Source organism: Cololabis saira, chromosome 5 (genome assembly GCF_033807715.1).
Source record: "Cololabis saira isolate AMF1-May2022 chromosome 5, fColSai1.1, whole genome shotgun sequence".
In the NCBI taxonomy this organism is placed as follows: domain Eukaryota; kingdom Metazoa; phylum Chordata; class Actinopteri; order Beloniformes; family Belonidae; genus Cololabis; species Cololabis saira.
The window spans coordinates 42338840-42366138 of NC_084591.1; the positions used below are offsets into that span (position 1 = coordinate 42338840).

Consider the following 27299-nt stretch of genomic DNA (forward strand, 5'->3'; position numbering starts at 1 on the left):
TGAACTAGAAACTTGCAGACTTTATTATTAAAACTGTCAAAATTCCATATATACAAAAAGTGAAACAATTAGTCAGACAATAATGGGGTCCATGGATTTAGGCATCAAATTTTGTTTACTTAAGCTCTCATCTGATAATTAACAAAAAAAAAAGATAACACATATATGTGGGGGTAATCACTTTGGACTTCAAAAACAACATTGTGTTGGCAGCTCACCAACAGAAATGCACTCGCACCCATATTTTTCTGCTCTGCTGCTGCACACTTAAAGAGAAATAATGAAGCAAAACAAACAGAAACCCACTAGATAAAAAAAAAATGAAAAAAATAAATAAATACTACAAAGGCATTTCAGTGAGGAAAGCATTTTTTTTTTACAAGCAGGGATGGCAGTTATACCATACCAGACTTCAACAATTACAAATGAAAAAAAATAAAAGTACAGGTTAACTGCATGGCATGTAGTTTACAGTATGTCATCACTCATATAGTACAAATGTACACGACTGAATCAAGCTATTCACTGGTCTGCTTAGGCGCACAGAAGTCTTTTTCAAGCAGAAACCTTTTCTCCCTCCTTTCTTAAACCAAGACCAAAAAGCTTAATTATTTTTGCAATTCACAATTTGATCAAAACTCTTACCACGTTACACTGCAAGTATCAACTTGCATACTGAGTGTCATATAAACAGATCAATGAACAGGAAACAAGTCCTTCTGTTCAGAAATGCATCTTGCAATTATTCTCAGTGAACTGTCTTTATATCTCAGGTCTATAAAATCAAAAGCCCTCAAAACTTATTTATATTTAATCAAATATCATTAATAAAAAAATAATAATAAAAATGATCCAGGTAGCATGGTGGTTGTCACTGTTGCCTCTCAGCTCGGTTCAAATCCCGGCACAGACTCTTCTGTATGGAGTTTAAATGTTCTCCATGCTTGTGTGGACTTAAACAGGCACTATCTCCCTCCCAGAGTCAGAAAAGCAGATACGAAAGTAATTGGTGACTTGAATTTGCCCATAGAAACCACTGTGATGGACTGGTGCCTTTTGACTGAAAAGAGCTGGGATGAGCTCTAGAAAATCCCTGTAACTTTATTTCTGACGTCAAACAGAAACCAACACTCTTTATGTAAGTGACAAACCAGCCGCTTGCTGGAGCAAGAGGATAATCTTAATCTTATTAATAAATAATAATAATTTTATTTATAGGCGCCTTTCTGACACTAAAGGTCACCGTACAGATAAAACCAGGTACAAAACTCCCCATGAAATAATAAAAAAAATGAACAAATGACTGTACAATAATGCTTGGACAGATTAACAAACTGTACAGACGTCTGTTCAGGTTGATGTTGTGGAGACCTGGTGGGAGTGACCTGAATGGCCTTAAAAGTAACAGTTCATATTTTATATTGAATACTGTAAGTGATTCAGAAACGGAGTCATGTAACAGTTTACTCCAGTTCTGGAATTGCAATTTGTTGAGCTTTTTGTGAACGTTACAGGACGGAGTTGCAGTAGTCAAGTCATGAAGTGACGAGACTGTGGACCAGTACGGTAGTGGTGAGAGATGGACGCAGGCGATCGACGTGGTAAAGATCAAAGCAAGATGACCAGGTTATGTTGTTAATATGTGACAGGAAAGAGTGTGCTGTCGAGGATGACACCCAGAGGAGAAATTGACGAGTCGTCAATAGAAAGTGTAAAACTGTTGGATTTGGCTAGAGCTTATTTGGTGCAGATAAGTAACATTTCTGACTTGTCATGATTTAACTTCAGGAAGTTGCAGGTGAACCAATATTCTATTTAAAGAAGGCAATCAGTAAGGGATGAAGGAAGAATAGTGGAGTTGGGTTTTGAAGAAATGTTAAGCTGGGTATCATCCGCATAGCATTGAAAGTGTGGAGGAGTGTGTATATAATGAAGAGCAGGGGCCCTAGGACAGAACCCTGGGGCACACCTGAGGTGACTGGGAGTGGGTGTGATTTGAATTTCAAATTTGATTTCAATTGAGAGAAACTTATCGCAGCCAAAAAGATCATATTTACACTGGGCAAGGGGTATGTGTGTGATACCAATAGAGAGAAGTCTGTGAAAAAGGATGGATTGTGAGACGGTATCAAAAGCTGCAAACGTATCAAGTAGAAGAGAATGGACAGACCAGTCAGCTGCTAAGAGGATATCATTAGTCATTTTAAGTAAGGCCGTTTCAGTGGAGTTGAGGGGGACTAGAACTGTTCAAAGAGATTATTTTGTGGGAGGTGATCATGGAGCTGAGAATTTTTCAAGGATTTTGGAAATGAAAGGAAGATTAGAGATGGGACGAAGATTATTGAGGTTATGGGGGGGTATGCACCAGTCTTCTTAAGAATTGGAGTCACAACAGCAGTTTTGAGGGAATAAGGAACAATTCCAGTGTTGAGAGATGAGTGGATTATGTGTTTGATCAGAGGGGAAAAAGAGGAGACAGTGGCCTTGACAACAGTAGTCGGGAGAGGATTTAGTTGACAGGTTGACGATTTAAATTTCATGATTAATTCAGAAACTTCAGTAACAGAAGGTAGAGTGAATTCTGAGAACGACTGAAAAGGGAGCATTGGGAATTCAGATGATGGTGAAATTTGATTATTAAGTTATTATTAAGTTGCTGATGGACGTTAATGTATTGCAGAAATACGTAGAAAAGTTATGTGGAGCTAGGGAGTCGGGAACTTGAGAGGTGAAAACAGAGTCCTGGAATCACCAACATTTGAGCTAATTAAAGCAGAGTAATGGTGGATTTCACTTGAATGATACAGTCCTTGTAACAAGAAATATGACTAGAATACATTTGCTTGACCTGTCTTTCTGTAGAAAGTTGACAACCTTTAGCTTACAGCAGTCTAAGAACGGGAGTGTACCAAGTGGAAGAGCGGATGAATGTAACAGATCTAGTAACTAAGCCACGGTTAGTGAGGAGATTGTGCAGACTGTCATTGTAGACGGATATCAGTTCACCTGGAGTAGAAACAGTCTGCACTAGGCAGAGTCAGTGCCAGTGATGAAAGTGTCGATACTAAGGTCTCCTAAGTTGCGGTAAAACATAGTACATGGTGGGTTGATCTTGGAGATACCAAGGTTGAACATGAATGATATCAACATATGATCAGAGAAAGGACCAAAATCTTACAAATTTGAGGAGTGATACCAGAACAACAAATCAAATCAAGTGCATGACCTCTAGAATGCATTGGAAAACTGACATATTGCTATAATCCCAAACTGTCCAGGCAAGGTGTAAAACCTTATAATGATACACTGTCCATGTTCATTTTAAAATCTCCCAAAAGTATTTTGTCGGGTAACAGAGTGGTCAGTTGTGTCAGGAATAAAGCAGTGATCCAGGAAGTCCTTGTTGGGTTTGGGAGGATGATATACTGTAGCAATAGTAGGACATGGCAGCTGTAACAGCACTGCTTCAAATGAGTGGGACGAAGTAACGGTCACTGGAGCGATAGAGCATCACAACACTCCTCCCCGGCCAGAGTCATGTGACTGATAGTTGTAAACAAACCCAGACGGCATGGAATCATTCAATGCTATAAAGCCTGAAAGAACCTTTTCATCACCCTTTCCCTCCACTTAAACAGATTAAGCAGGTCTCTTGCTGGAGAAAAGGCAACCAGGGAGAACATTCAAAGCAAAGCAAATATATATATATATATATATATATATATATATATATATATATACACACACAGTATGTGTATATATATATATAAAACACAAGTTGATCAATGAGTCCAGTAACAAGTTTACACAAATATTCACATCTTCATGATGTGTTTTACCTACTGCAAGCTGTTTTCTTTTTTTTTTCTTCTTCTTCCTCTTCCCTGCAGTACTTTCCGCTTGAGCCAACCAGCCCTGTGCAAGACAGGCACGCTGCCAGATCCTTTGTGGGAAAAAAAGCGCACTCTGCTCATCCTGTCTGCTTAAACTGGGATCAAAGTTCTCCTGAAAATAAGTTATGATTCCAAGCAAGCTTATTAAAAAAAAAAAAAAAACCTCCACCTGCAGTGGGAACAATGAAAGTGGTACCAAGAGCAGGAGAGAGAGATGGTACTTTATGGCACTGGCTGTTTCGAGGGGTGGGCTGCATTAGAGGACAGCAGAAGTTGCCTACTAGGGGGTTCTTAAAATTAAAATAAAGAAAGCAAAAAAAGAAAAAAAAATGTTGTAGGAAAAATACATTTTTCTTCCATTCAATTCTTGCAGCGCTGCCTTCTCTCGTGTGTGGCTTGTTCCCATTACCTGCCTGGCAGTCCCATGGCAATGAAAATTTTATATATACAAAAGGAGCAAAGCTCTTATACTGCAAAGTCCAAATCCAGCAAATACTGGGGAACCCAAAAAGAATGTTGAAGTAAAGACACATATTGGATAACAGAATCTTCACACCCACCCACACCAACACAACAGCTTTAGTCATTAAAATACAGGGCAGGACCGTCTTACACATGTGGGTTCTAGGTCATTTCATTCCCGTTTAAAGGCCTCCTTCGGAAACATAAAATGAGATGTTTTATTGAAGACGAATGCAGGTAAATTGAGTTGAGTTGGATTTGGTGAAGATAATCCAAAAGGTCAGATGGAGAATTGTAGAGAAGATTAAGGGCAAACGTGATGTACTCTCCTTTTCAGTAGTCGGCCTTTCTGCTGCGGGGTGTCCTGCCCTCAGAGGGGGCGAGGTCTACCTGTCCTTTAGTTCCTGAGTAACTCTCTTGGTGAATCTCCCACAGAGCATCCCCACCAGGAAGAGCAGTGCAACGCCAGCACCGATCACAGACAGGATGTAGTGCTTGGACGGGGACGTCATCACCTGCATGGCCAGGTCCGAAAAGCCCTCAGCCGGAGCCACCTGGGGGTGGGTCAAAAAATAGCTTTTAGAACAATATTCCCTTTGGGATGGAAGTTATTTAGCTTCAAAATAAGCATTTAGTCATTTAGGTGACCAACTTTCAAGGCACTTTGTACAGTTCTTGCATATTATTTTGTTTTTAATTAACATCATAAACCTATGAAAAATATATGAACAGCGCACACACACACACACACACACACACACACACACACACACACACACACACACACACACACACACACACACACACACACACACACACACACACACACACACACACACACACACACACACACACACACACACACACACACACACACACACACACACACACACACACACACACACACACACACACACACACACGATTCAAATTTTTAATCTTAATTAAACCATGATTTCTGTAATTAACTATAATTATATAACTATATAATAATTTTTCTCTAAAATGTCAAGGAAAAAGTGAAAAATTAGAATATGTTTCTCTATTTTTCTTATTTTTGGGAGGGGGGATATATATTGTTTTTCGGCACTACCTTGTTCTCTATAACTGATATAACATGAATTACTCCTATGTGGGATCAATAAAGTTCTTATTTTTGCCATCTGAGAAAATTAAATATATTATATTTGGTGCCTAACTGTTTCTCCACATTAGTGCGTGTGTGAATGAATAAATGATGGGATGTGATGGAAAAGGAATGCTGCTGAGATTGCAGTCTTACATGCATGTTGAGGATGACAGATGATGCTCATATTGGCAACCACTTTTTTGTCAGTACCATTACAGAACATTTGTAATTGAATGTAAAACCCAGGTCATCAGAAAAAAGTTTGACGCAGTACACATTTGCAAATGTAAAAAGTGAAAATTTTGTTGAAGGTGCAAATCGAGTAGAGAAAATGAAACGTATGTTTGCTTTCTGACTTGCAGCACATCCTGAACAAATGTAGAACATTTCAGGGCTACATTGCACACCGTCATCTGAGTTAATTCAATGGTGCCCAGTCTCTGTGGTGACATAATGTGTCCCTTGGGTTGTCAGTTCAGAATATTGCTCTGCCAGGGTAAATAAGCTGTGTTTTCTGTACCTTAGCAGCGTAGCTCCACATTTCAATGCGATCATTGAGTCTTTTCTTGCACTCCGGCTGCAAACGAACACGTTTGTCTTGCAGCGCCTCCATCAGGCAGGACATCTCTGAGGAAGACGAGCGCAGAAAAAAGCTTGTTATGTTGTGTAGGTCTGAAGCTGTCTGAAGTCACGTGTATAACAGATCATTAAAAGACTTTAGTCTGATACGTATTCAAGTAATACCACAATAATGGACCGAGATCCTGGGATCCAGTGGCGGCTGGTGATAAAAGTTTTGGGGGGGGGCACTGGCGAGTGGGGATTACAACACACCTATAAACTCTACTTGAACATACATTTTTTTATGTTATTTTTTTTTTTTTTTTTTTTACATATTACTACATATACATGTATGATTTAAATTTAAATGTTTAAAATTTTTCAAGTAACAAAATAACATATTTGAACCATTTTTCAGATTTCTTCAGTTATTATATAGAGATATTGACACATATTGTCTGAAAAATGGTTCAAATATGTTATTTTGTTATTTGAAAAATTTTAAATTTGTTTTGTTGATGAGAAAATATGTTTGTCTATTTTTCTTATTTTTGTGAGGGGGGATATATATTGTTTTTCGGCACTACCTTGTTCTCTATAGCTGATATAACATGAATTACTCCTATGTGGGATCAATAAAGTTCTTATTTTTGCCATCTGAGAAAATTAAATATATTATATTTGGTGCCTAACTGTTTCCCAAGTATATTAGTGCGTGTGTGAATGAATAAATGAGACGTAAAATGTAAATTTATTTGTAGAAACCAGCATGAAGTCACAGGGAAGAAAAGTTTAAGAACATGCAATACACACTCATTTGGCCATTGAAACCTATGTATTTCGGTCTGCACAAAAAACAACTGAATAAACCCAGTATGGGATGGGAAGGCTTGAAAAATTAAAAGTCAGGCACATTTTATGAGTGCACAGATGTGATAATGACTTTTTATTATGTAATTTATGTGTACTGTGCCTATATATACATTATATATTTTTTTCCCCCCTGTAATTTTAATGGGGGCGGCACCCTAGCGCCCCCCGACCCCCACTCACACAGCCCCGACAGAAATCATGCCGCCTCCTCCGCCCCCTCGAAGAGGAGGGATATTAGGAGTTTTTTTCAGCCAGCAGCAGCGAGCGTGAGAGAGCGGTCCCAGTCTGTGTTTGACAGTCAAAAAAACACATGCTGCTGCTTTTCTTCTTGTAAACGGCCTGATTTATTTATTACAAATGTGAAAATGTATTTATTTATTTTCTACATTATTTATTTAAAAATATTTTTATTTGCAGCCTATGCAGACATTGTTTCAAATAATCATAATCGAGGTAAAAAGTTCAATTAATCTTGATTCAGATTTTTTCCATAATTGCTCAACCCACTGATGCATTTTAGAGATGAAAATAAGGGAGAAGAAGGTGAAAGAGACAACCAATTAAAGCAATGTATTACTCTTGTGGTGAAGGACAATGTAGGCTAACATGTAGTTCCATATATAGGTTAAGTAGTAGGTAAGAGATTATTAATAAGTTTGTATTTATTTAGTATGTTAATATAATTTAAGTTATGTTCAAATATTGCAATTTAAATTGCTAATAAAATCCTGGAATATTCTGGAAGTTTTCAAAATGTTTCTTTAGTAGTTTTTGAAAACAAAGGTTTGAATCGAACCGTGTATCAGGTGAACCAATACACATGAAAGGTAGTATAAGTCAATACAGATTTATTTTGCATTGATCATTTAGCCTATCAATTAATTAGGTTCATATTCATGACAAATGTAGCCCTGACCCCCGTTCACCCATCTGTTTGGTCTTATTAATGTCCCGTCCCCAGCAAAAAGTACATGCAGGTTATGCTGTTATATCGTCCCTACCAATGTTGAGACCAAACCTACACCCTTGCTTTCCAGACATCTTGAGCAGGTAAACTGCTGACTAAATCAACAGCTGAATTTGTAACCTAAAACCACATTATTTTAAACCTATTTGTGTGTTTAATATTGTATTTTTACTGAGCTTCAGTGGCGTGGTTTCTGTGCGAGTGTGTTGTAACTCACGCCGCCCTTTGCCAGGTGGGATGGCAGCACAGTGGTGTTTGATGTCCAAAGCACAGGCTGTGTGAAGAACAGGGTCAACAAAAATGTCGGCCTTACTCTCCTTCAACATGTTTAATACTTCCTGCAGGGAGGAAGATAAATAAGAACAGATTTAAAGAAAAAAAAAAATAGGAACATGACGAGAAGTGTTGATAGTTCTGAATAAAATCAAATTCACTTAATCAGTGAATATGAATACATATTCTGAAACATTACGTTCCTTCTCTGAATGTAAGCAGTTCATTTCACTTTAACCTGTGTGTTCATGACAGCAAATAATCCCCACAGTTGAACTTAAAACTTAGTGTCTTAACAGTCAGCATTTTCTAAAGCTAATATTGTCTTTCACTTAGAGGCCATTATTAAAGGTGGAGGTGACATTTACCTTCTTGCATTCCTCTTGTTTGATCTTTAGCAAGTTGACTTTCAGGCACTCTTCCACCTGTCCCGTTTGTTCCTGAGCTGCTGCCTCCTCTGGACAAAGACTGGAGATCTGGAAACACACATGTTCATTTAATGATTTCAATTCAACGAGGAAATACACACCATGACGCTGCATCCTCAAGGTCAGCACGGCTGAGTGCATCATCACGGGACTTGCTGGACTGATCTCAGTTTTAACACTGAACATTTTTCAACTACAGACGTGGACATAGTTGTGGAAAAATGTTTCGTCCTGCTAGCTCAGGGGTCTGCAATCCGCGGCTCTTTAGCACCGCCTTAGTGGCTCCTGGAGCTTTTTCAAAAATGTTTGACCTTTTTTTCCTTCTCTTTTTTCCCTGTTTTTTTCTTCTTTTTTCCTTTCCTTTTTAATCTCGAAATTTCAACTTTTTTCTCGACATTTAGACTTTTTTCTCGACAATTCAACTTTTTTCTCAAAGTGCATAATGAAAAATAAAATCTTCCCCCAGTTATAACTAATATAGAAACATGCAGCATGTGTTGTCTTCATTCTAAGGCTTATACAAGACTTTTAATTTTTTGTGGCTCCAGAGATATTTGTTTTTGGTTCAATACGGCTCTTTCAACATTTTGGGTTGCCGACGCCTGTGCTAGCAAAACAATGAATCCCACTGAGTGGTACAGGTATATGAATTTAGATGAGGGAGTTGTTTAAAACACAGACACTGAACTGTGGAGCAGGGGCAATGTCTGAAGAGTTACTTGGTTCTCTTCCAGAGTGACATCTGTTACATTGCCATTATATATGTGCCTGTAGCTGTTAAATAAACAAAACAAAAAAAAAAAAGCTAAAAATTGCAGTGAAACTCATAACACGGAAATCTATACATGCAGCCCTTGGGTTTTTTTATCCAGAAACATGGCATCAATATTCATTCCTATGCTGATAATATGCAACTGTATTTGCCTATGAAGCCAGATGAAACAGAACAACCGCTAGCCAAACTTCAAGTTTTTGCTTCTTCTGAGGTTATTGTTTTTGGTCCCAAACTCCTAAGGCCCCCATTTCCAAGTAGCAAAATTGGTGGCGTTTTCATGCATTTTTGCTATTCATTTACATGAAAACAAAGCTCAGTCACCAAAAAAAATCATTTCTGAAAACTCCGGCCAAAGTGGAGATTTGCAAAAACTCCGTCTTCACATTTGCGTGTAAACAGAGAGAAACGGACATTTAGGCTTCACAACGTCACATTATGCGACAGAAACATCACCATGTGTGCGACCTGTGTTTACAATTTCTTTGGCCACTGTGATCATGATGGATGCTGTTAAAGTAGTGCTGGTTTTTACATTTGTGCAAACACTTCGGAAATATCCGTTTTTGCAAATACCCGGCTATGTGTAAACGTGGCCTAAGATTAGATGGTGTCGTTATGGCTTCCAGTACAACCATGCAAAAAATGCTGTTCTTTTCGATAAGGATTTGTCATTTAAACAGCATATTAATCAGATTTGTAAGACAGCATTTTTCCATCTCCGTAATATCTCAAAGATTAGGATCATGCTCTCCCAGATTGATGCTGATAAACTAATTCACGCATTTATATCTTCTAGACTAGCTTACTGTAATGTAAGCTGGGGTCCCTGGAAAGTGCCTGAAGACAACTCGTATTGTAATAGACGCTATATAAATAAAATTGAACTGAATCAACAAATCCTGCACATGACCCACTACTCCGCGTCAGTTCTGTTTACATGAGTGCTGACCTGCCAATAAGTTATTTGGGGGGCCAGCTTGACACACCACCCTGCGTCAGTCAATGTGAAAAGGACAAGCGACGCTAGATTTGTGTGTTAAACCAATGTAAAAGGGGCTATTCATACAGTTTAGTACCAAACAAGATGTGATAGACTTCGATCATATGAGAAAATCTGAATCCAAAGCAGAAATGTCCTGACCTCTTGTGTACAGTGAATCTGCAGTTGGGGGTCCAGTCTATAGTCTAGTGCCGCCTCTTGCAGGATGACCCTGATCTGATCCTCACAATCAGGAGACAAACGCTGCAAAACACAAACACATATGGATGAATCTGTACAGCAATATTTACAGGCAGCTAAAACATCTTTACAATGTCTTGAGCTCATACATCAAGTCGCGTCTCGGTTAATGTTAAAACTTTTGTATTCATAGCATACCATATAGTTTATCCTTAATCATATATACATAAACCCTATATATTATTCTAACAACACCATTATTCTTGTCATGTGAAGCTGTTAAACATTCTAAAGTGTGAATTTTTTAACCTTGTAGTAAGGATGATTGGCATATTTAGTCATAGTGTATTTCATACAGCTTCAGTGCAAAGTGTGTTGTGAGCTCAATCTTTTCAACTGCAAGGTGGAAAATATGGATGATTTACAAAGATCCCATTCCTCACCTGGTCAGCATATTTGAGTTTGAGGCAGGAGATGACCTGACCCTCAAGCTCAGTGTCAGCTGTTGCTTTGTGAAGGACATTTTGACAGAACTTTGGGATGTCAGCTTTACAGGCCTTCCTCAGCACTGGGTTCAACCTGTAGTCTAGAAACACACAAATGACTGTAACACTTCTGCTTTGTCAAGTGTCATGAATAGCAAATTGAGTGCATAGTGATCAATGGTTGAACAAACTGCAACCTTGTTCGTGCATACCTGTGTTTTGGGTGATCTGTCTCTTGGTGATCATCTGTTTGCATTTAGGATCCATCATCTCACTGTTTTTGTTCTGTTTTAGACACTGAAGAACATTTTTCCCCTCTGCCTCGGTACAGAATCGCTAAACACAGAGAAAGTACTATTATATTCAGATCACTTATAATACCAAGCAGTGTACACTTACACATGATTTGAAGACAATTGATGGTTCTGCAGGGTAAAAAACACACACAAACAACCCCCCCATAGCCGACATGTGAGACCTACTTCATTGTTGGTGCTTAAGCTTGTATGTTGTGTAATTCTGTTATTAATGCACCAAATGCCTGGTGGGGGTGTGAGTTCTTTCCTTTCAGTAGATTCACTTGGTACGAGAGACCTCTCCCAGCCAACAAAAACGTAACTATCCCAAATGGAGTTTCTGTTGGTGATATTTGTGAAGAAGCCAGCTGGGCTGAACAACACACTGTTTAGTTCTACCGACTAGATGTGACGGCTCCTTCTGTGGTTTACTCTGTTCTTTCGGCTGGGTCTGTTTATCAACGAGACGCTGGGTTTGACCCAGGCGGGGCGGCAGCTGTGCACGACATGGACTGTATACAGGTATATGGGTTAAAAAATGTGACGCCTATATTTTCTGAAAATATTTTCAATTCAAAAAAGGTTTAAATGGATAAAAAAATACCATATATATGACCTACCTGTCCCACATATGGACTCACTTGAATTTTACAAAAGACACTAGTTATTTGGGATTTTGTTGTTGTTTTAAGTGTCAAAATGTCACGTGGTGCGACCGTCCGACCACGACTCTTGTTTTGAAATCAAGATATCAAGATGTTAAGGAAATTAATTCATTTTAATATGAATCATGGTTGCACCACATGACTTTTTTTAAGGCTAGTGCCAATTCAACTTGACAAAAAACTCTGAAATCACTTAATTTAACATTTTTATATGAATTTATGTGTACACAACATACTTAATGTTTGAACTACTGCAATAGATATTCTTTTTTTTATTAGTTTAAAATTGACTTGTTGAAAATCCTTATTCGTCATTGACCCATATACCTCATTATGCATGTTGTGCAGGGTGAATAAACTAAAAGGAAGCAAAAAAGATTCTGCAAGAACAATGTACCCACAGAGGAAAACCTGTGAAGTTGTGATCTTATTTCATAGCAGAAACACCTTCCATTTCTGATATAAGTGATGGTATAGCGGCATCTACATATATCTAAAATAAAAATGCCTGGAACTGTCTGGAAAGGACTGATAGGTATTAACCAACATGCTTTAGTTCTAAAAACTAGAACTAGTAATCTCAAGATGCTCCGTAGCACCTTGAGATTACCAAATATAAAGTGCGTTATAAATAAAATGTATTATTAAAAAATAGGTTGGAGCAAAGAAATATGGATATATCTACTGTAATTTCCAGACTATTGAGCACACCTTAATATAGGTCACACACACAAAATGTAAAAAGAAAAACATCTTTGTCCATATATAGGCCGCATTTGTCTATAAGCTGCAGATGTCCAGAGGTGCGTTTGATTTAATTCAAACAGTTTCATTGGTCCACTGTGGCCTGTTTGGCAAGTTAATTCGTCTGATGTGACGAGTCTAAATGTATTGGTAGCGATGGAGCTCATTAGCCCTTAAATCCATAAATCAGCTGCATCATCGTTAAAGCTTCAAGGTTCAACGCGTGTGAAAAAAGTAGCGGCTTATAGTCCGGAAATGATGGTTAATGCCTTGCAAGGTATATAGTAGTCTTACGTTTATTTCGTATTCAATCTAAACAAGAAATAATACATAAACCTTTGATGGTTAGGTTAATAATTTTTAATGTAATAAGTATTTGAGACATTTCAGAAAGCCTTTTTCCAAATGACACCGTTTTTACTGACTTACCCTGATCATGTGCTTGCAGACTTTCATCAGCTGATAGTCAAGTTCAGGATCAACCATTTCTACCTCCTGCAGCTTGAAGATCCTTTGGTGGCAACGCTGAGTCAGATGGCGTTTGTTCTCCTTCAGACACTCAATAACCTGAAGAAAAGAGAAAGAGGCAAATTTGACGCACATCACTTGATATTTAGGCCTAACGGGACAAGTTTTATAATAATGTGAATTCAGATCTGACTGCATTGGACAGACAGACCTTTTTTAGACATGCTGGTCATCACTACATTGAGGTAAATATTTAGTCAGAAATGTGACTATTTTCCCTTTGTTAACAAAACAAGCAGGGATGTGTTTGCGTGGGTGCTGACCTGTGCGTTACCAAAGGCCACATTCTGACACAACCTGGTGATGTCCTGCTTGCAGGAGTCGTACAGCTCTGGCTCCAGACGGATGTCCTCAGACTGCACATATTTGGGTTAAGAGAAGACAGAAACAAATTATTTGTGCACGTAAGGAAAAATGAGTTGCATTAAATCTGACCTACAGCTAGAGACATGAATATTAAAACAACTCAGATTCCCAATGTAATCAAGATAACTGCGTAAAAGAGACACAAACACGTGTGACTCGCACTTTGTGCTTCAGTGATAGTGTGGACAGGGTTCCTACAGATAAACCCAGGTCATTTAAAGGTTGTGAGTATACAGAAAGTTCTTACCAAATAGGACTGTTTGGTACAGATTTAAGGTGCTAGTAACCTGAAAGCAACATCTGACAAGGACAACTGACTTCTGAATGTTACGGTGTAAAACTGTCAATAGACGCAAAATGACAAGAGAGACACGTTTTTGTTCTACGTTTCAAATTACTGGTCCCTAACTAAAGTTTACACTTATTACCATTTGGTATTAGACCATGAATTGATTTAACCCTGGATTGTTCCATAAAATGTTCTTATTGTATTACAATGGAATGCTTTAATGTTCTAAATAACATTTTAACATTTCAACAGTCATTAGGAATATTTTCTATATCTGTCCTGAGTGTCTCATTTATCTCTCGCCTTGCCTCCTTTATTTGTTGAAATAAAGACTAATTACCTGAATTTTTATGTTTCTTCTCTGATTCTTGCAGTTTTTCTATATTGCATTTATGTTTAGCTAGCCAGGCCCCAGAGTATCACAGAGTATCACAACTTCCCCATTATCATTCTCCTCTATATAACTTTTTATTTCTTCTCTTATCTGTTCCATATCTGCCTTATTGTTCCATCCATCCATCCATCCATCCATCCATCCATCCATCCATCCATCCATCCATCAATCGTTTTTTTCATGTATTCTTTAACTGGATTAAATGTACTCGTAGCAAAATGTCCCTGATCAAAATGCTTAACTGAATTGAGTTCACATGAGAGCTGAATGTATTTTCCAGCTTTAAGAAAACCCACCAGGTAGCCCAAAAAACATCCCTCTCCTACTACAGGGCCATTTTTTGGCCCCGTAAAGGTTCCTGAAAGCCACATTACAGGGCTGTTCCTGGTAATGGAAACTAAAATATTCATTAAAAAATGATTATCATTGTTAAATGATTATTGGTGTGAGGGGCAGCACGGTGACTATGTGGTTAGCACTGTTGCAGGATGGATATTACAGTGTAAGCCCTTTTCTTTTAGATCCCCCAGTGGTTTTTAATACACCGATGTCCACTGGAAATCAAAGCTATGTTGACAGTACAAAGTTGCTTTTGAGTTTATTGGTGAACGTACCATCTCCACTTCCTCCACTCGCAGCTGTTTACGACATTTGACGGACACTCGCTGTTCCTTGGCGTCCTGCAGGGTGTCATTCCTCACTGTGGTGCTGAGGCAGATCACAACGTCCACCCTGAACGACAGGAAAGCTAATTCAGGGAGTTTGACATGACAGACTGGTTGTGTCAAAATTATCCGGAACCTGCTTTTTAATCTCGATTTACATTTGTTTTGTTCATTTTTTATTGAAATGTATGGCTAGATTGTAAACCCTACAGCTCAAATGTTAGACTGAGCTTGTTTCAGTGCACACTTTACTACTCAAATGTGTGGATAACGTAGCACTGTCTTCAGTAGACATGTTATTACATCCTCTACAACGTCTCTGTCTTGTGTGCCGTACTTCTTCTTGATGTTGGGACACAGTTTTAAGACGTCCTCTTTGCAGGCCGTCTTGAACTTGTAGGAGAAACGGAAGTCTTTGACCTGAATCTGTGGACAGTCAGAAAGGCAAGAGTCTGTCAGATAATGTGGTTGCAGACATTGAACTGTAAGTAACAATTACAAATGTATTTATATAGCACCTTTCACATCAAATAGTCACAAAGTTATTTAAAACTGTAAAGCTTTTTTTTTTATTTTGTTCTCATTGCTCAACTGCTGCACATTTGAACCATCTACTCACCAGCTGGAAGTGTGTAACTCCAACAGCACACTTGTCATTCATCTCCTTCTGGTGTTTGTTCTGAACCAAGCACTCCATCAAATCACCCGTGTCAATCTGGTTATCGGCCACCTCCTGACAAACATAAGAAAAAGGAAGGCAACAAAGCGGAAAGTATTATCAAACAAGTTTAAATTTAATTTCAGCAATTCTGCTAGCCCAAGTTGCATCCTGCATAAAACCAAACTTAACAGACTCTAGTTTGTTATCTCATGTATTCCCTTCCACATCTCCCATGTGTTGTGACTGGACAGGTGGAAGTCAATACTCCTCATGTGGTCCATTTTTGCTTTGCTGATTCCTCTTTTCAGGTCAGCAGGGACAGTTTTATGAAGGGATCCGTCTGTCCTGAAGGCAGAGTCCTGGGCTCCGAGGACTGAGCGGACCTCGCTGCTCATCCATGGTTTATCGTCGGGGAAGTCAGAAATGCTTTTTTTCCCCCAGAGTCACATTATCAATACAGAATCTAATATAGTCCAGTATTGATCCTGTGAATGTCTCCATCTCTTGATGTTCAAATATGTCTGATTAAAGCAGTATTACAGATGGGGGATGGCATCATCAGGCCAGGTTTTCACAGGTTTTGTCTAAGACCTGGAGTGAGCGATTCATGCCTTTGTTGCCCGTGGACAGGATTATTGCAACTCTCTCTACTTTGGGATTGATCAGTTGCTGCTCTGTTGTTTAAAAACTTTCCAGGATGCAGCAGCTCGCCTTCTGACAGGAAAAGAAGCGGTGTGAGCATATAAGCTTCTTGTCCAGATCAAGATCCTGTTTTGTCGTTGTCTCAGAGTTTGAAATAGTATGACAACACTGTACTAATCAGAGATTTTAAACTTCATGATCCTGTCAGAGAACTGAGATAACCAATCTTTGCTTACCGGTACTTTTTTTGTAGTGATTTTATTTATTTATTTATTTGTTTAGCCTGTTCAATACTTTTGAACACTGAGGTTGTTTTAAATGAGTGACTCAAGTAATTTAGCCCTTTCTATTACAACTGAATGAGCTCTTAGTTTTCCACAAAAACAACAGAATTGTGTGAAAGGAAGAATTTAAACATGTATACTCACGTGGCAGTAACCCTGGATCACAGGTTCACAAGCTCTCATCAGTAGCGCCTCAATCTGAATATCCTGAAGAGGGAACAAAGAATTAGGAGTTTTATAATAGTCCTATGTTTACACTACCTACATGGTTTGAGACAAATGCCCCATTTGCATGGTAATCTGTAGCCCCTTCTACATCGGCAAATACCCCACGTTTAACTTGCTGATCTAGTGTGTCGCTTTGCCCCTTTTACATTGACCAACGCGGGGTGGCGGGTCATGGGAGGGAAGTTTTTTTTAAATGTATTCATTTATATTGTTTTATAAAATAAGGAAACAGCAGATGAGTGTAAGAGCAGCAGCAGGAAGTCACAGTTAGGATCTATGTTTGTAAGATGAGTAACTGAGAAGACGAGGAGATGAGGACGCCATAAACCGGTGCATGTCTGGAACCACAAAGGATGGTCCAAAATGAAAAACTGTGGGTTTGCAAGAAGCAAAACTTGGCCAGGAAACACTCACCCCGATGTTTATCCATCTGACGAGGTACTTCATCCTGCCGATGTAGGGACAATATGTCTTTCTACACGCCCACACAGGTTACGTTTAGTTTTGTGGATAATAAACCGCGTTACTCGCCTTCCCTCCACTCAAGTCGCCTTCAGGCCAAAGGTGACAAATAACACGTCTTGCATGTACATTACCAACGTGCGTTAAACCCGTTTTCATCATCCAGCGATATTAGCGAAACCAATCTCAAAATGCTTTGTGATGATCAAAGGAGGATGTCTGATTTAAATACTGTCTGAATGCACCATGTCTGTGATTTGTGAAGTGAAAAAAACGCCAAGGCATAATCCTGTCTGAATGCAACATGTCAGTCATTCCATGATGTGTGGGCCAGAATCTTTTTTCTTTTTTTTTTTAAATTCCTCTCATTGTCTTTTTTATCTTTTTCCCAGCGTAATTTTTGGCAATCGTGGTACATAGTTTTATATTATATTCAAACTTGGCCTTGGTCCACCATTTATAGTGTAATGATCTGATGTTTTTAGATGATTGACAGACTGAGACTTCACACAGAGACTTATGACTTAATCCAGATAAGCAGAAGAGAAATTTGATGATAAAATATGTGGCTGCACATGTGTGGCAACAACTTTTTAATCTTTCAAGTTCATCGTTACCACGGCAACTAAAAACATAGGCCAATATGCCATTTTCTTGCCAAAATGTGACGTGTAGTCACTGAAATCTTTGCATACCGGTATGTGTCATAGATGCCATGAAGTCTTGAGTGTCTGATAAGATGCTTTTAAGTGGGTTCTACGTCAGATAGTTCAAACTAATGATTATAGGTGTTTCAAAAGTTCTCATAGTAAAAAAAAAAAAACCCCAAACCTCTGACTCCAGCACTGTCAGGTTCCCCACTACATCCCTGCAGTCGGACGCCAGATCCTCCAGATGATCTTGCAGACACTCGAGCTCCTGCCCGGCCTCGGGTTTCTCACTGCACCACTTCCCCAGGTCACTCATGCAGCGTCTCTGCAGCTCTGGGTCCAGCTTCACATCCAGGGCCCTCTGGTGGAGGATTCTCTGCACCTCCACTTTACAGTCCCGGGAGAGCTGAGCGAGAGAATATGGAAGAGCATTAGGGCCAGGCAGGAGAAAAATAAAAATAATATTTTAGAGGAGGAAGATTTTTTTTCATAATGCATGTCGAGAAAAAAGTCGAAATGTCGAGAACGGGTTAAATGGTGGCCTCCTGAAGCCCAATTAGCAATGACTAATTAGATAAACCCAAACCCAGCTATCCTTGAAAGGAATTTTATTTTTGATCCTTCTACACCAGCTCAGCAATTTAAAAAAGTATATATATATATATATATATATATATATATATATACATATACATACACAAACAAATTTGAATCAAATGAGATGAGTATTACAAAACATAACTCTCCATACAACCCGTACACACTGCTGGCAGATTGAGTTGTCAGAGTTTGATCTTAGTTCAGCAGGTACTTAGACTTTAACAATAGTTTTCCACTTCAGATTCACACTGAGGTCCAGGTGTAAACTCATTTGTGCGTTGTCGTGAGCATAAGCGTAAGTTATGAAACAAATCAATCAATTTATGTTGAAGTGAAAAATGATACATGTAAAAGTCAAAATGTTTCCCAAGACAATGCATAATACATCAAAGTAACCAGATAATGTGTTTTTCATTTTCTACTAAAGGCTAAAAAGAAATAAACCTTGAATGAACCTTAAATTTACCCGACATGAGGGCTGAACACTGCAAAAACTCAAACTCTTAAGAATATTTGTCTTATTTCTAGTTAAAATGTTTCATTTTTAGTCAAGAAAATCTCATTACACTTAAAACAAGACTCATCACTGGAAAAAACAACAATTTTCACCTGTTTCAAGTAGATTTTCACTTAAAATAAGTAGAAAAATCTGCCAGTGGAACAAGATTTTTTTAGCTTGTAATGAGAAGATAAATCTTGTCCCACTGGCAGATTTTTCTACTTATAGTGTGAAAGTGAAAATTTACTTGAAACAGGTGAAAATTGTCAAATAAGTTATTTTTCTGGTAATGACTCTTGTTTTAAGTATAATGAGATTTTTTTGTCTAAAAATTTGACATTTTAACTAGAAACAAGACAAATATTCCTGGTAAGATTTGAGTTTTTGCAGTGAATCTTCAGATGGATCCAATCCCCGGGAACAAAAATCGACAGTGAACATAAACTCACTGGTCTATTTATTATTACACCTAGTATACCTAATAAATTGGCCAATAAGTGTATGTTATGTGTATGAGCATCTTGAATGAACAATATGAACAATTTATGTCGACCAGATGGAAAATGACTCATGACAAGAGACGCACCCTCCGTCCCTGCTCCACTGTGCGGTAGGCGTGGCGATACAGGCAGGAGAAAATGGCCCCGGGTGGCATCATTTCATTGGTCTCATTCCAGCCGTGAGTGTGGCAGAGCCGGGCAGCGTCACCTTGACACTTTTTGTACAGGACTGGGTCCAACCTGAAAAGCAATTAAAAAATGAGTAATTGGATTTAAAAATGTAATATGATGTAAAAAAAAATATATCCACCAAGTGAGCTGCACCTGTAAAGTGCATTTGAAAAATTATACACACGCAGAGCTGCATGTATATATGTATTTGCATGCAACACAGGCTGAAAGTACAAATGCAATAGGTAATATAAAAGCCCTGGAATTAGTCACCTGAGTGACCTGACCCACAAAAGAATTCTGCAATCTTTCACATGCCTCAGGGGAAGGCTGAATGCAAGGCTGAGCAGCATTCAGAACAATTTGAACAATCTTAGATTAAACATGGGGCTTGTGACAATTCAAGGTGTTGTCCTTTCAGGGTTGGCTGATAATAACAATCCTTTAATATTTACACATTACACGTGCAGCTTGCCTTCCCTGCATTTCGCTATTAGCTTTTTCTTGCACTTGGGACTGCAGGAGTTGTGCCATTTACCCAGGGCTCAGGTTTGGTTTAAGGCTCCCAGACTTTTTTCCCCCTTTTCCTTGGAGCTACAACATCTGACATAGACTGGAGGTGCAATGACACTGAGATCAGCTGTGATTTGAGCAGCAGCTAATGTAATCGGCATTTTCATTAGAATCAAATGTTACCATGGATTTTCGTCAGATAAATTCGACAGCATGTACTGTGTGAATTTAAATTTCAAAGCACCATCTCATGCATTAATTTCATACGTCTATGATAAATAGTTGTCATGCAGGTGCATTTAAAAAAATAAAATAAAATTCAGGTGAGGACGACAAATGGTTTGTAACAAAATGCTGGGAAGAGGGTCGTACACTGCAAAAAAATCTCAAAATCTTACCAGGATTATTTGTCCTATTTCTAGTTAAAATGTCTCATTTTTAGTCAAAAAATCCCATTACACTTAAAACAAGAGTCATTACTAGAAAAATAACTTATTTGACAATTTTCACCTGTTTCAAGTACATTTTCACTTGAAATAAGTGCTTCTTATTACAAGCAAAAAAATCTTGTTCCACTGGTAGATTTTTCTACTTATTTCAAGTGAAAATCTACTTGAAACAGATGAAAATTGTTGTTTTTTCCAGTGATGAGTCTTGTTTTAAGTCACTTAAAGTGTAATGAGATTTTTTTTGACTAAAAATGAGACATTTTAACTAGAAAAAAGACAAATATTCTTGTTAAGATTTTGAGTTTTTGCAGTGTATAAGAGATGTACATGTGATGAAAGGGTAACATCTCTTTTGTATTGTTTACCTTCCCATCCTACCCATTCCCCTATAAAACAACTGTCCAGCCTACGTGCTGCACGCTGACTCCTGATTGCGCATCAGCTAGAATAAACTTTGGTCATCTCAAGCTCACAGACGTATTTTGTTAAGGATCTGTACTTTACTCTGTGCAATTTATAAAAACGGCCAGAGCAGGAGTCATTCACAAAGACTAAATGAGCCTCAGTTAAAGGCATGGATAGTGTTCAGAAAGGATGGTGTTGTGCTTGGAGCCCACTGCAAACGCACAGCTGGATTCATTGAAAGCTACTCTCGTGTTAACTGTCTTGTTGCAGCATTTTATAACATAAATCCATTTCTCGCTCTCTGGATCTTCAGTAATGCAATAAAAAAAAAAAATCTGTTCCCCTTTTTTCTAATATTCCGGCATCCTGGGGTACAACAGCTAAATTCCATTACACCAAAATACACACACAAAAAAAAACAACGAATAATTGTAATCAGTTTGGAAAATTATTTGTTAATTAAAGCCGCAACCAGCGTTGGTTGGACCTTCGCACTTATGGGATGCCCCGAGGGGCCACTACATTCCTGGGTCAATACCACTATAAAAGTGATTTTATAGTCCCCATCAAAAGTCACCTTATCATCATGAACATATTAGAAAATAATATTCTAAGGTTCTGGAGTAAATTACTCCATATTTGCACATAAGTCTCGTGACAATTCTCTTGACATGGATTTTCACAGTGCTTTCCTACACAACCACTTTCTTTTCCCATTTTTAGGAATGAAATGGAGTCACAGCTTACTTCCAGTCCCTGGCAATGAAGTACTGCAGCTCCAGGAGTCTTTGTTCACAGTCTTCTACCATCTTCTCCGTGTAAAGATGTTCCATCAGACATGACAGGATCCTGCAGAATGAACAACACATACAATATACTGGACATTCTGAAGATGAATAAGCTTTTAAGACTTTCACAATTATTTGACACAAAGTACAATCAGTTTTTGACACGAAGGTACAAAGTCTTTTCACTTTTACAAAAGTTTAAAATCTTAAATGTAAAATGGATCAATTGAGCAGATTTAGCATTGAGATCAAAATCTGGGTCTTGAGAATCATGTGGAAGCATATGATAACAATAACAGGACAATAAATGCTCATATGGAATATAAAAAAGCAGTCACCTCCATAATTATTTGGACAATAAAGTTTTTTAATGATTTTGCCAGTCGTGAACAGGAGCCATCTTCGGTTGTTGCTTGTTTGTGAGCCTTTCTGAAAAATGGACTGTACTGGATTGCGATCAGACGCCTGAGTTAGCCCCTGAAGAAAGTTCCAATTCTTTGCCTTCAAAAACTTGTGAGTTCAGTTTTTTAGCACTTAGCTGAATGTAAGCATAGCCGGATACGCATCAGAATTCCTTTTGCTACTTCAGTCAGTAGTCGTGTCATCATTAAACACTAGTAACCCAGTTCCATTGACAGCCATACAGGCCCATACCATTACACTGCCGACATCATGTTTGACACATCTGACACATGTACTGAATTATGCGTTGCTTCTTTCCTCTTCCCATCATTCTGATCCAAGTTTATCTTGGCTTCATGTGTCAAAAGAATCTGACTCTAGAACATGGGAACCCTCTTTTAGATGCTTTTCTGTTAAAACCTAAGCTGGTTTTTCTTTTCTTAAATGTCACAAGTAGAGGTGGAAATCAATAAGATTGTTAGGATTCCAATTCCATTTTCGATTCTGCTCAACGATTCGGTTTTTTATTGATTCCCTTGTCTCATTTGGGGGAAAAAAGGACGACATTGAGCCAAATGGCGCCAATATGAGGCCGTGTTCGTCAGTTAATTATTTACCTGCTGTATCATTAGCTAAGGACATGCTAACATTGCTGCTGCTGGGTTGAGAATTACTGACGTTGATCCGGATCGAAAACACAACATTCTTGATTGTTATTGCACGCTGCGCGCAAATGTTTTGTATGCTGGTAGTATTTCCTCCTTTTACGGAATATTCATTTGGCAAGTATTGATAGATGCCCTGTTGTCTTTTTTTTTTACTGAAATGTACGCAGACTTTCGAGCGTCTGTATGGCTTGGGCGCCATGTTTAACACTGACTGCTGGCTTATGCAACGTGCGTGAAGATGTCATTTGTGCCGTATTTGTAAAATCTCAAATAAAATAGCTTAAAGTCCAAATTGATTTCAAAATTCATTGTGATAGTGTATAAAATGGAATGTAAAATAAAAATCTCTGTAATTGCCCAAATACTTATGGATCTGACTGTACACAGAAATGTACAATAAATGTTTGTGCTATTGACAACATACATGTAATAAATGCATTAATGGAACTCACATGGGATCTCCACTACGGATGTGTTTACAGGCTGTCTGGATAACGGATTCACACGCCTCATTAAGGGCCCGGTCGATGCGATAGTCGGCTCCAGGATCAGCTTCTTGGATAAGAGCTTGGAGCTGAGTAGAAAAATAAAAACACAAATGTGATAAAAAGCCAAACCAAATTAAAATTATGAGGAAAAAAAAAATCTGTTTAAAATTAGGAAACAAACTGAAGTTAATGGTTATGTATTTGAATTGAATAATACACTACTAACCCAAGTGAAAAAGTATTTGCAATAAAAATATAGGAAAAAAGCAAATTGGAAAGTTGAAAGCATAGCAAATCTAAAGTGACTCCCATTAAGATGTTAGATTGTTGGGTGGGAATAGCATTTAGCATAAAAATAAGTATAAAAAAAAAAAAAAAAAAAAAAAAAAAAAAAAAAAGAGAAATCATCTGTTTCTCAGACAAATCTCAAGAAAAATATTTCAAGTGCTGTAAAAAGTATTGTAAATAAGAATGCTTTCAAAAATATAAACTTTGTTCATGTTGAAATTCATTTACAAAATGCAAGCAAGTAAAAGTAAGCAAATAAAAAATATCTAAATCAAATCAAGCCTTTGCTTCATAACAACATCAATGCTTCTGCATACACTTGCACAAAGTCAGAGATTTTGTTAAAACATATGATTAAAGTTTTTCCTGGTCAAAAATGAGGCTGAGGCAATGTGACAGTGGGCAAGCATGCACATGCATAGGAGTCACACTACACAGTAACTGCCGTGATTTTTAACGTATACATTCTTCAAAATGTATGTATTGTTAATTCAATAGAAACGAGAGTCAATCATGAAAACCTCAAAAATATAGATAAAAAAAATCTGAAAATAATCATGAATCTATTGAATGCTGCTTTCTTAATATCAGACCTCTTCTGTCCAAATCCCTGTTGGTTAATAATTTAATTTATTATCATAATATATATTTTTAGTCTTACTGTCCGCCCCCCAGGCTGTTTTGGACTTTTCTTTATTTGAACTTGTTTTTATTATAGTCCTGCATTTTGCATGTTACCACGACTCAATTCAATTTCATTTAATTTACATACCTACTATTACAAGTCCTCACTAAGACCAAAAAAGTGGACGACATCAGTCCTGCTCTGAGGTCTTTATACTGGCTGCCAGAGAGACTTTAAAGTTCTGATGTTGGTCTAAAAAGCTCTGAATGGTCCAGGACCAAAATACATCAGTGACCTGCTGATCCAGAATGAACCTTCCATCATCTGGATCCGTTATTTACAGTTACCGTTTTTTTAGTTTTATATCACAGAATCAGAAACAGACTTTGAGAAGCTGCATTCAACTCCCAAAAAGACTCAGATTATTTAAATCCAGGCTGAAGACACCTGTTCTCAGCTGCCGTTGAATAAAGCTCCAAATCGGCACTGATATTTTTAAGCTTGAGTTTCAAAACTTGATCATATATTAACTACTGATTTAATTTATTGTTCTTTTTTCCTTTCTTTTGTCTACATTTTAAAACATGCTTTTTATTTCATCTATGTGATATTTTAATATCTCAATTTGTCGCAATTTGAATCACCTTTTTGTACAATTGTGCTGTAGAAATAAACTTGCCATGTCTTACAAAACATGTCTCTAAACTAAACGAGTTTGGCTCGAGCACTGAAACCTGCGGGACACTATAGCAGAAGAAACCTCATTAACATGAATGAAATAGGAATCTGTCAGATAGATATGATTTAAACCAACCTAGAGCTGTCCATTAAATCCCAACAACATGCTCTAACCTGTGCAGTAAAATGCTGATCTACGTTATCAAACTAAGCACATATCCATCTGCTTTTACTTTTGAAAGAATTCCCTTCAAGCATTTCCTCACCCTTTTCAGAGTTCTATACTCTACTGCGCGATACACACATACACAAATGTTAGTGAAAAAAATGTTTGACAGCTTTAACACAATTGTTTCCAACTAACCGACTTCATACAGTTGGGCTCAATGACTTCCCTGCCTCCTTGGCCAATTCTCATTAAGCAGTGGAGCGTCCGTCCTTTGCGGTGCAATCCAGAACAGTGATCCTCAATCTCACGGCGACAGTTTAGCACGATCTCAGGACTCAAGGAAAAATCCTCCATCAACATCCGCCGGTAATCCATCATCTCACCTTGACACTCACCACTAACCAAATGCCCTAAAACACATAAGCCCACACATATTAAGCAGTGGCACTTTGTCTATGAAATACTGGCATTTTATAGAGCACAAACTACAGAAGTCAATTGTGTTTTTGAGGTTGTGTGTATATTGGTCTGCACTTTTTGAATTTTACTCCAAATTGAACCTGTTCCAACATTTTTAAGGCCGGTGTCTAAAAAGGCTGTAGTGGTCATAGTGGGGTGTGACAGTCAAATGATGGACATTAATCAGTGATTTAAACTAAAAGTTATAAACATCATTTTGAACGTAAAATGAGTTACTTACCTCCATGTGCAGCAGATTCCAGGCACAGCAGTAAGTAGGACAGACGGGCTTCTCGTGCTCGTGGCATGTTCATATCCACGCTACACTGGTACTTTCTCAGGTCAGACTTGCAGGCTTTGGCAAGAGAGTAACTCACCTTGTAGTCCTGCGCAATCAGTTTTTGTCTGGTAGTTAGTGCCTCTCGGCACTGAGGAGACACAGAGACCGTCAAAACTCTGATTTTCAATATACGTATATAGAATTTACAGTTTTTAAGTCAGATAAAAAGACTTTATATCACAATTCAAAGCCAGTTTTTTTTAATTTGTTTATATCAGTCACACTTTTTGTTACTTAAAATACCACTATTGGGAAATGGACAAAGATTAATTTCATAGAATACTTCTGGAAAATAAAATGGCAACAAAAATTCTCTTGAAAACTGTTAAACAAAAACTTAGACAAACTGAATAAGCACTCACCCTCTCAGACATGGCCTCCTCAAATTTGTGATTGAAGAGACACTTGTACACTCGTCCCTCCCCAGCCAATGTCTGGGGAAAAAAACAAAAACAGCAAGAACATCTGTTACTGACCATTCAACCACGGCTTAACAAGAAGCATTACATAATAATATGTACATATCAGTGATCAAGAATATAGTAAATTTAGATTAAAATTAATCTTTCATAATGGAGGTGGCGAGTAGCGAGTTTCTGTTTCATGCTGCTTGCCTGAAACACAGTGAGAGCAACATAACCTGCAACCTCGTACAGTAGGACAAACATTACCCAAAACTTTAAAGCGTTCAGTCTTTGCATACGAGTTTACCAGAGATGATGCACCTACGATGCATTACCTTGAGCAGAGGGTCAGATTGGGTGCACCTAACCCACAATACCGCTTTCACTCAAAATATGTATTTAAAACCGGTTGAATTTTGCAGTACAACAAGAGAGGAAATTCTGAGATATGTTATATACCATTTTCACATTGATATGCTCCTCTCTGTTGGATTTGCTTATTATAACCATTTGCTTCAGGTAAGTATTCTAAAGAAATCCAAGCCTTTATAGGTTAATCTCCTACCCCACACCTAGTCAGGTATTTTCCTTTGTTTTGTTAGATATGAAAACAATGTCATTTTCTTTGATCTGTTTTTAAGATAAAATGCACATTAAAAATGGTAATATACATGTGTAATATAAAATGTGTCAATGGGTACAGAGTAGGGTTGGGCACCGAGAACCGGTTCCAAATAGGGACCGGTTCCTTACGTCCGGTTCCGGAACCGTTAAGAAGATGTTTGCATTTCAATTCTTTTATTCGGTTCCCAAATGTCTTTATTTATTTAGTATTACTCCGCCTGCCACGCTCCGTTTGTTTTGTATTATTGATCCGCCCGGCGTGCGTCGCTTGAACAAAGCCAATACTCTGTGTGGAGCGCTCTCGCTTGCTGCCTGAGAAGGCAGACATG

At 38.0% G+C, this 27299-nt stretch overlaps 1 protein-coding gene across 1 annotated transcript in view; it reads right to left on the reverse strand.

Moving 5' to 3' along the window:
* Window positions 1-27299, reverse strand: part of LOC133444413 (Golgi apparatus protein 1-like) — a 47203-nt gene continuing 19904 nt past the window's right edge. The window contains exons 6-25 of the mRNA XM_061722188.1: window positions 26305-26376; window positions 25844-26030; window positions 25339-25553; window positions 23348-23469; window positions 21785-21886; window positions 19586-19739; window positions 18082-18306; window positions 16705-16767; window positions 15593-15706; window positions 15311-15399; window positions 14923-15040; window positions 13523-13615; window positions 13161-13298; window positions 11239-11362; window positions 10985-11127; window positions 10503-10604; window positions 8527-8634; window positions 8103-8223; window positions 6005-6111; window positions 1-4909 (exon numbers count right to left, since the gene is read on the reverse strand). Of these exons, the coding sequence (XP_061578172.1) occupies window positions 4742-4909; window positions 6005-6111; window positions 8103-8223; window positions 8527-8634; window positions 10503-10604; window positions 10985-11127; window positions 11239-11362; window positions 13161-13298; window positions 13523-13615; window positions 14923-15040; window positions 15311-15399; window positions 15593-15706; window positions 16705-16767; window positions 18082-18306; window positions 19586-19739; window positions 21785-21886; window positions 23348-23469; window positions 25339-25553; window positions 25844-26030; window positions 26305-26376 (2565 nt within the window). The 3' untranslated portion in view covers window positions 1-4741. The remainder of the gene's footprint in view (window positions 4910-6004; window positions 6112-8102; window positions 8224-8526; window positions 8635-10502; window positions 10605-10984; window positions 11128-11238; window positions 11363-13160; window positions 13299-13522; window positions 13616-14922; window positions 15041-15310; window positions 15400-15592; window positions 15707-16704; window positions 16768-18081; window positions 18307-19585; window positions 19740-21784; window positions 21887-23347; window positions 23470-25338; window positions 25554-25843; window positions 26031-26304; window positions 26377-27299) is intronic.